The sequence below is a fragment of the Frankliniella occidentalis genome, unplaced genomic scaffold (assembly GCF_000697945.3).
Source record: "Frankliniella occidentalis isolate FOCC.00 unplaced genomic scaffold, Focc_3.1 Scaffold558, whole genome shotgun sequence".
In the NCBI taxonomy this organism is placed as follows: domain Eukaryota; kingdom Metazoa; phylum Arthropoda; class Insecta; order Thysanoptera; family Thripidae; genus Frankliniella; species Frankliniella occidentalis.
Window position 1 is genome coordinate 21,829 of NW_026267674.1, and position 9,286 is coordinate 31,114.

At 46.1% G+C, this 9,286-nt stretch overlaps 2 protein-coding genes and 1 long non-coding RNA gene across 5 annotated transcripts in view; 2 read left to right on the top strand and 1 right to left on the bottom strand.

Annotated features, from left to right (window-relative positions):
- The window catches only part of LOC113211949 (nuclear pore complex protein DDB_G0274915), a 17,749-nt gene that overhangs the window by 7,506 nt on the left and 957 nt on the right, over window positions 1–9,286 (top strand). The window lies entirely within an intron of this gene.
- On the top strand, window positions 7–3,972 carry LOC127751553 (uncharacterized). Its single transcript, XR_008012155.1, has 2 exons — window positions 7–970; window positions 1,582–3,972. It is a non-coding gene; the product is annotated as an uncharacterized LOC127751553 (long non-coding RNA).
- LOC113211941 (uncharacterized) overlaps window positions 4,106–9,286 on the bottom strand; it is a 63,022-nt gene continuing 57,841 nt past the window's right edge. For 2 of the 3 annotated variants that reach the window (XM_052275263.1, XM_052275261.1), the window contains 6 exons: window positions 8,434–8,584; window positions 8,237–8,357; window positions 8,023–8,149; window positions 7,685–7,940; window positions 6,994–7,505; window positions 4,106–6,625 (listed from right to left, as the gene is read on the bottom strand). In XM_052275263.1, coding sequence (XP_052131223.1) covers window positions 6,170–6,625; window positions 6,994–7,505; window positions 7,685–7,940; window positions 8,023–8,149; window positions 8,237–8,357; window positions 8,434–8,584 — 1,623 coding nt within the window. In that variant the 3' untranslated portion in view covers window positions 4,106–6,169. The remainder of the gene's footprint in view (window positions 6,626–6,993; window positions 7,506–7,684; window positions 7,941–8,022; window positions 8,150–8,236; window positions 8,358–8,433; window positions 8,585–9,286) is intronic. The other variant, XM_052275262.1, reaches the window with a different exon arrangement.

Here is a 9,286-nt window from a genome sequence, read left to right on the forward strand (position 1 = left end):
ACTGTGGATGCACTGTGGATGCTATGGATACACTGTGGATGTCGTGGTTAGACGGTGGATGCCGGGGCAGGACGGTTGGTGCCGTGGATGCGCGGTGGTTGCTATTGTGAATGCTATGGATGCATTGTGGATGCCATGGATGCGAGTTGGATGCTGTGGAGGCACGGCGGATGACGTGTCTGAACATATGACGCCGTGGATACATTGTGGATGACGTAAATAGCCGGTGGATGCACACCGGATGCGATGGATAACTAGTGGATGTGTACTATGGTGGAGCCGTGGACGTACGCCGGATGCGGACATTGGGATGCTCTGGATGTATCATGGATGCTTGATGTACAGCGGATGCGTTACGGACGCCAAGGGTGCTGGACGGACGTCGGATATAATGCTAAGACCATGGACAGTTCTGGGACCTGCCCCGGACAGGAGTGTTCTGGATCGGCAGGATGCTGGAAGTGCACCGGATGTGTCTAGGATCCCGGATAGTTCTTGGATCCGCCCCGGAGACGAGTGCTCTGGATGCGTTATGGACGCGGGGCATGCTGGACGTACATAGGACGTGGCGAGGATCCCGGATTGTTTTTGGACCCGTCCCGGACACGGGTAGCCCGGATGCGATTGGGACGCCAAGGATGCTGGAGGCACATAGGACGCGTGTGGGGACACTGGACAGCATTCGGATAACACCTGGACAGTAGGCCATCCTAGTCGTGGACACTGCCTGGATGACGCCGGACACCGCTGTTTGACTCTTGACACGCTGGATAGGTTCTGGAGGGAAGCTAGACGTCTCAGGACAGCGTGGATGTGCTCTGGATGAACGTCATGTCCAGATCCTGTCCCGCAGTTCCATCAGGGTCATATTGTGAATTTGGCACTTTGTTATAAGTGTTCAGCTTTGGGGCCTCCAGTCCGTCGTTTGGAACTGCCACAAATCCTGTACAGCTAGGGAGCTTCACTATTGGTAAGCCAGGCTCTGAGTGTGAAGCATGGCTGCGTTTCAATAACTAGTGTCGCATGACAATAATCAGCTGTATTTTTCCTTCGCTGACTAATTTGTAAAACCACATGTTTTTAAATTCCACACTCATCAACTTTCACCTTAGTATTTTGGAGTCACCATACCTGTTTTTTTGCTTGAGCTGCTACTGCACTTCTGGCATACTGTTGTTTTTACTCCAAAATGCTTTATTTTAGCAGGTAGTACAAAATGTATAGGGGAGTAAACTGTTAACAATTCTGGATTTGAACTAAATTATGTTCCAATTTTCAAATTAAATACATTAAAAATCATTGTTCTAGTATCTCTGAATGCATGGCACAATAAGTGATCAACATTTCTAATACTTCAATTGATAACACCGCAGCTTTAAAGTTGACCATTAACATTAACCATTGTTAATTATTTACTTGTATGTATTTTCTTTTTCTTCACAGAAAGCATTTCAACCATTAACTGGAAGGACACTTAATATGATATCTAATAAATTCTGCATGGACAGAAAAATAAACATATTGAACTCATCATGTGCAACTGTGTTTCTAATCTTTAACCGTCTGACATGTTTGTTTCAGGAAGTGGAGGATTCAGCATGGGAACAGGCCCACCAACACCCCAGAGGACGTCACGAGCATTACAACCACGCCGCCGTAGGATATAAGTCTTCATTACGCTCGCAGCTCTTCTCAATGTTGTGCTCACATCATGATGTAATGTGTGTACATATGCAACGATAAAAACAAATTAGTATTTATGTATTTTATTTTGATTTGTATCTTGGTTTGTTTACTTTTGTACATTTCTTTTGTTGTAATTCTTTATTTACATTGCTAACAGTGTGTTGTCAATACAAAGGAGAAGCTTTTGTAGTATGTGTTAGGTAGATTCTGAGAAATTGAAAACAAAATCAGTATAAATTTGTCTTGTATCAGCTTTTTATAAAACTGAGATTTTATTTTCTTTTATTGTAAAGTATGTTTAAATTATTCCAAACATTTGAAAAGGAACTGCTCTGTTATTTTAGCATCCTTTGTGTGATTTGTTTTAAATGTCCTCAGGTATAGTACAAATTAGTCCAGGTATCAGATGTAAGGCCAGTTAATCAACTCATAGATTTTAAATTAGACCTCTAATTTTAATGTTGGTGGACTGACAGCTTAAAACAAATTTTAAGTTAAAAAAAGGAGACAATAACATCATGATTCAGTTTTACAAATCATGTTGTGCTCTATGTATATTTTGTTTTCTGAGACAACAAAGTTCTGGTTTTATTCAATTTCATGGAACCTTTATTCTGTCAAAGGTTATGTTTGAACCCTTATTTGAAATCTTATTTTTTTTCGCCTTTTATAGCGCTAGATGTGCCATTTTCTCATCAATTGGGTGTTGTATGATGGCCTAAGTGAAACTTCCTGCAATTGTTACTGTAGAAAAGTAAGTAGCTCAAAAAAAAAAAAAAAGAAGTTATTTGCCTCCTAATGGTTCTCCTACTGCATACTATGCCAGTTTTACTTGGTTTCTGTTTTTTTACAAATATGCTTCTAAGACTACATGAACAATCCTTTTCCAAAAGTTTTGTTAATTGGATTGATTTTATAAATAACCTAAGGTCATTGTCCTTTAACTACATTCCTAGATAAAACCGTGTCCCTCCTTTGAAACCATTATTGAACTGAATCATATTGATGTGCTACCTTAATCTTCAAATGCTGTCAAACTTGAGGTTCAGAAAATGCAAAGTTTAAAAGACAAATTTCTTGAATGGTGTTAGGTTTTTGGTTTTCTATGAAATTCTTAAAAAACTTTCCACGGATGTGCTTAACTATCTGTTTACTTCTTAACAAGATAACCTTAGTTTTTTAATATGCAATGAAAGTTAGGGATACAATTCCTAAAAAAAAATCAACATGAAACTTCAGTAGATACTTAGATACGTGCCGTGTTATTTTGTCATTTTCATTATGGAATCTCTTGGAAAGATATATCTATCTATATTGTTAAAACTGCTACTATGTATATTATGAGATGAGACGCACAGTACCCTGACTTGCTTTTTGTCACATCTCTAGTTTTATCCTCTTTTGTGAAGAGAACCCATCACTTGGACAATACCTAGTAGGTGGTCATACTTGTGATACGAGGGATTTTTTTAAAAAAATTTCCCTTCAAATCTTTTGGACACATGAAAATCTTTTCAATGTTGGTTCACCATGTACCTGACTTAACTTTTTTTCTAAGTGAAAACTTTAATGAATACGTTTTAGTGTTCATTTTTTACTTGAACCAAAATTTAGGTTCTTTGTAGTGTTGATAACTTATTCCAAGTTATTTTACGGCCACCTAATGGGTAGACTTGTCAATTGCTAGGTAAAATAAGGATACTATCATTTCAATTGTAATTTGTATTAAAAATAGGTGAGGTGGCTATGTCTTACTTGATATCTGTTGGGTTGGTGCTTGTATATAGGACATATTTTTTTTCAATTTGAGAAAAACCCAAGATCATTAGCAGTAGCTAATGTTCTTTTATATTTTATACAGTAATGAAAGTAGACTAAACAAATAGTTTTGACACTTGGTTTATGTTGTGTTGTCATGAAATACTATTCTCATCTCTTTGTCCATTTTTCTGGAAGTTTCTTGCATGGGCTGCAAACTACTCAATTTGTCATTCTGCAAATTATTTTTTTTTAGTGTTCAGTATTTATTCAGAGAAGTTTGTGAGTACTGTACCAGTAGTTAAGAGACTCAAAGAAATAATGAAGGAAAAACATTTCCAATCCAAACTAGTCCAATATTAATTCATTGTCCTAAATGGAGGAAAGAAACAACATGGTAATTAATTATTGTTTTGTCTATTTTTGATGAAGAACTTATATTTTTATTATGTAAGCAACTTCAGGAAGCAAAGAATTTTAACATGATATCTTGTCTTGTTTGAAAATATATGAGAGAAACCATTGAAATTGCACTGTGTTATTCTTCAGTAACCCTCTGAGGCTTGATAAAAAATGGAAAACACCACATTAAGGTAAAAAATTGCAAACTGGTCTGGGGGCCTCCTAGAAGAGGTCAAGGAAAGAAAGAGTAAACTTTCAATACTGGTTCTGAATATCTTCCTTTATTTAAAATGATATCTAAGTTCACATGATAGACAAAGTCCTCTAATAAATATTAAATAACATTCGGTTCTTTCATTAGTCGCAGATTCACTGGAAAAACTAATGTGACCTGAGTCAGGTTTCTTGATGCACTCTAGCGAGGAAAGTTTTCATCATGAACTCTCTTGGTAGACCGTGTTTGGAATGCACTCTGCCTGTTGGTATCCCCATCTATTTGTATGGACCAGAGAGCATGATGAAATGTTTTCTCCGGAGTGCATAAGATCATGAGACACATATCACATTACATTAGTTTATCCACTGATTTGATACGTATGCTGAGATCTTTCAAACTTCTTTGTGGTTATATGTTTTGAAATGAAAGAAATCACAAATAGAAGTGGTGTGTGCACTTGTATTTAAACACATGCTGAAATTTTTGCATTACATTAGATTAAGATAAGATCATCTTTGGCACTGTAAACATCTTAAGAAATCAACAGAATCTTTTCGTAACAATGAAACATGTGATGGATACAGAGTTGTATCTAAGATACATAACAATTTGAGGTTTAAATCATCTCTTTGGCATAATCACTTTTGATCAACAGGCTTCTCAGCCTTCAAAATCTAATAATACTATACACCCTAAAGGAGCAATCATTTCTTACAACACACATAAAAGAACATTTGCAATAAAATTAGCAGGAAAAAAATATGTAGACCCCCCCTCCCCTCCTCTCCCAAAGTCTGCTAGAATTAATAGTATTGAAGAGATACCCATCATTAGGCCTATTTATTTGGCTTGGCACTGGCAAATGTACAAATAAATCAGATTCACAGTGTATATCACCCTTTCTTCCATCCATAAATCGACATGTAGTCTTCACCTCTTTCATCAACTAATATGCATCCCATATATTCTAAGGAATATAATTCCTAGAAAAACAAGATGAAATATCACTCTTCAATGCAAAACCCAGTTTATGTTCTGGCTGCTCCACCTGTTTGCTATTTAATGGAAGAACATAGACAATTTTACAAAGCTCTATATTTTTCTTTGGCAAAAGCAATTCTCAGTTAAGCCATGAGTAAAACAAGTACAACATGTTTTTCCTGTTAAATACTGTAATTTGAGTTAATTTTCATGTTGTGCGATACTTTGTTTTGATATGTTGGTGGAATGCCAGTAACTTTATTTAAAATTTAAAAAAAGAAGCAAAAGCAAGGAAGGATGGAGATGGAGAGAAATGCACACATATCTAGTCTGTTCAGGATGAAACAGGCTCTTGACTGTTATTCTAAGAACAATAAAAGTATATAAGCTTTATAGTAACAGATAAAAGATAATAGTAAGTTATATATCACAGTGAGATTTTGTCCCTGTACTACTGAAAGCTCTATACAAAATATTCTAATAACTCCATACAGTTGTTTCCTGCACTGTTGGCAAGGGGTTTGCCAGTGTGTCATTAAACAAGTCCCAAACTGTTAACGAGACAAGTGGTTAGTACAACCGCATGAGAGATGACAGTTCAGAATGTGCTATGAGTTTCATAAAATTCAGTCATCTAGTTCCAAACTGTAGCAGTTCCCTGTGCTTACTGAGGATGATTTATCTTTTACCAACAAGAAAGCACAGCAGATACAGTTTCCAAATGAAATTGAAATATCTGCTAATCATTATTTGTTGTTATACATTTTATTTCCTAAGACTAAATTTACCCCCCCCCCTTCCTCCCAAATCAGAAATGTCGGAATATTTATTTTTCATTTCCATTAACAAAGTAAAATATTTCATAATGGTTCAAACGTCTTTGAGCTGATCACAAAAAAACTCTCATGAGTGCATTTTTATGGAAAGGAAAGCGCCAGAATCTGTCAGAAAACAAGTCAAGTCATAAACTTCAAATTTTAAAATTTTTGAAAGCCCACTCTATTTTGACATTTTACACTTGACATTTTATATTAATGGCGCATCACTATTTAAACTGCTGGGAGTCTCAGCTCATTGACTTTTTAAAATTGGACCAACGCCACCTATGGGTGAGCGACATGCCCATCAAACGTTCATGGCGTAATACACTGAAGATGCGGCAGCTGCCTGCGTGGTCGGACCAGACGCGGGCGGGAACTCAGACGACGGCGAGGAGACGGCGTTGGCCGAGTTTGGGGATGTGAGGTCCTTTGGCTGGTGCGCGTGCGAGGCGTCGTACAGCGCCGGCGACGAGGAGGCGGCGCCCTCGGGCACGCCGCGCTCGGCGCGCTCTGCGTGGAAGCCCAGGGCGGCCACGGCCTTCGCGCCCCGGGTGGGCGAGCCGTGGCCCGGCATCGGCAGGCCGGGCAGCGACGGCAGCACGGGCTGCTCCTGGTACACGAGCGGGCCCAGCGGCGGGCCCACAGGCCCCGTCGTGGTCGTGGCCTGCTGGTAGTACGCCGTCTGGGTGCCGATCACCACCTGCTGGTGGTCGTACCGCTGCGGGCTCTCCGAGCGCCGCGCCGTGGCGAGGAGGTGGACCTGCCGATGGGAGAACGTCAGGTCAGAAAGGGGCCGCGACCTAAAGGCATCACCCAGAAAGTAAGCCCGCTATTCGCCAACACGCCAAGCTCACTGTCAGCCAATGCAAGCTCTTATAGCGCCTGATAGGTAGGCAAGAGCGAGCCTTCAGTGCATGTGTGTGTTGCGGGGTGGCCTATCCCGAGTCTCGCAGGCGCCGAGCTCTCGTAATTTGTCGAAAGAATTGATTTGATACAAACGGATGTACTCTCTGGACGAATCTTGAGTGCCATAGCACTATACAGTGAGGATGGTGAACATTTTGTCGGAGTGTAAAGTTTAATCAAAACCCAAACTTGGCCCGCGGAGGGTCAGTATAGCCCGCTCACCTGTACGGGCGTTCCGCTGGGGAACGGTAGCCGGATGGCGTGCGTCTGGCCGTGGTCCACGCGGATGAAGGAGGCTGCCGGGGCGCCGGGAGGAGGGCCCAAGGGCTGGCCCAAGGGCTGGCCTCCAGCGGGCCGCGGCTGCGCGTGGCCGTGCGCGGGCAGCGTGGCGTAGGGCGGGTCGTAGCCCTGGGCGCCAGCCATGCGCATCTGCAGCACGCTGCCGGCCGCGCGCCTCGCGTAGATGTCCATGTCGTCCCTGCCGGAGCCCGTCGCCGCCGGGCCGGCCTGCCCCGCGCCCACCTGCCCCGCACCACCGCCCGCCGCCGAGCTCATGGAGTACGCGCCCGACGTGGCGGTGGCCACGGTCTGGCCCGCGATGCGCATGAGGTACTGCTGCCCCGCCGGGTACATGACGGAGTGCTCGGCCGCCGCCGCCGTGGAGACCGTCATGCGGTGGAAGTCGCTCGGGTGGTAGACGTACGGCTCCTCCAGGTCCAGGTTCCTGACCGGAACTGCGGAGAGGTCAAAGGTCAGTTTCCGGAATGGTCAAGTATTTAAATTGGGCAGGCAAGCGCCCGGAATGTTCTGTCTCTCTTCTCTCTTGCTCTCATCTGCGTCAGATACGAGGGAGAGAGGCAGGCGAGGCGCTTGCCCACCCTACTGGAAACGCCCCCGTAGGGTAGGAGCTTACCTGGAGGAGGTCCAGAGCGAGGTTCGGGGTGTTGCCCAGTGTGCTGGCCGGGGTGTTGTCCAGCGTGCTGGCCGGGGTGTTGCACAGTGTGTTGGCCGGGGTGCTGGCCTGGGTGTTGGCCAGGATGCTGGCCAGAGTGTTGCCCGGGGTGTGGCAGGGGCTCCTGCAGTGAATCCTCTCCCGCCCCGGGCATGGAGACGGAGGCAGGCCAGTGGTGTGCGGGACACGGGGGTCCCGGCGGCGACTGCTGCGTCATCTGGCCGACGACAAGACCATCAGCTTTGTCCAGGGTAACTCGAAAGTTCAATGCTGGTCGACCGACCGACCGACCGACTCACCTGGTTGACAATTTCCTGAGTCGTGCCGAAGCGCGGACGGATGCCGCGGACGGATGGTCTCCGGTTGAAGCCGTAGTCGTCGTGCTCATCGTCCTCGCCGTCAGAGCCAGCTGCCTGCGAGGAGCTGCTGCGGGACAACGAGCGTCGGTCAGGCGCAAGTCACTCGTCGCACACGCAGCGACACGCAGCGCAGTGGGACGAGTGGGACGCTTACCTGTTGAGAGAGTACCTCTTCCGTATCCGGTCTATCCGGGACTGGTCGCGCTGCACGAACAGCGCCAGCTCGTCCATCTGCTGGTTGTGCTGCGCCGCGGAGCTCGACTTGGCCTCCGTACCTGGGACGAGAGCACGAGTTATAGCGCGCCGACAGCCGACACTCGAGACAGTTGACTCCGGCCGTCTCACACTTACCTGCCACCAGGTCGGGCTGGGGCTGCGCGTGCTGCTGCGGTGGCGGCTGGCCGGCGGGCGCGGCGGGCGCGCTATTGGCCAGGGCCTCGTCGATGTCCTCCAGGCTGTACTCGTGGCCCATGCCCCCACTGCGGCGGTCTCCGGCCGCGTCCTGGAACAGGTCGAACACACACGCGGTCACCAATCTGCCACGACAGACAGACAGTCGTTGTCTAAGAGCAGCGTCAGCGTCAAGGCGCCGCCTTCCCCCTCCCCGCTGTGGTTTGAAGGGGGGCCTGTCTGTATCGGACATGGTGCTGACGGCGCAAAGGAGTTAGGCGGGGGGTGGAAGAGAATAAAACAGGTTGCGTGACTCTCCTACCCTACCCCTCCCTCGCTCCGGGGCCCGTTGCTCCCGATCACTCCCCAGCTTTCGAGATGAAATCCCAGAGCAGATTTCTATTGATCCCATTCAGGTCCAAGTGGAGCAGGCTTTCTTGCCTTCAGCCTCGGGGGCTGGATGGCTCTGGCCGCGCCGGCACCCCGTCCCGCCACGCTGGCGGCAAAAAGAGACCTCGCCGAATCAACCCACGAAATGCTGCTGGTTGAGCGTGTCGGCCGATTTGGCCTAAATTGGATTAGAGTCTGCCATCCAATCAAACTGCAGTACATCCGCTAAAGCCGGCGGCGATGGGACGCGTGGGGTGTCGGCGAGTGAAGGGGGTATGGCGGCGGCGGAGTCAAGCCATCCGAATCCCCAGCTTGGGATAAGGGTTTGGGGTAGCAAGTCTCTTTCACAACCCCACACTGATGCAGTGTTTGCTCGCCGATCACCTCCCCACTACCTGCTCCCACCCACCTCCCCGACCCCACC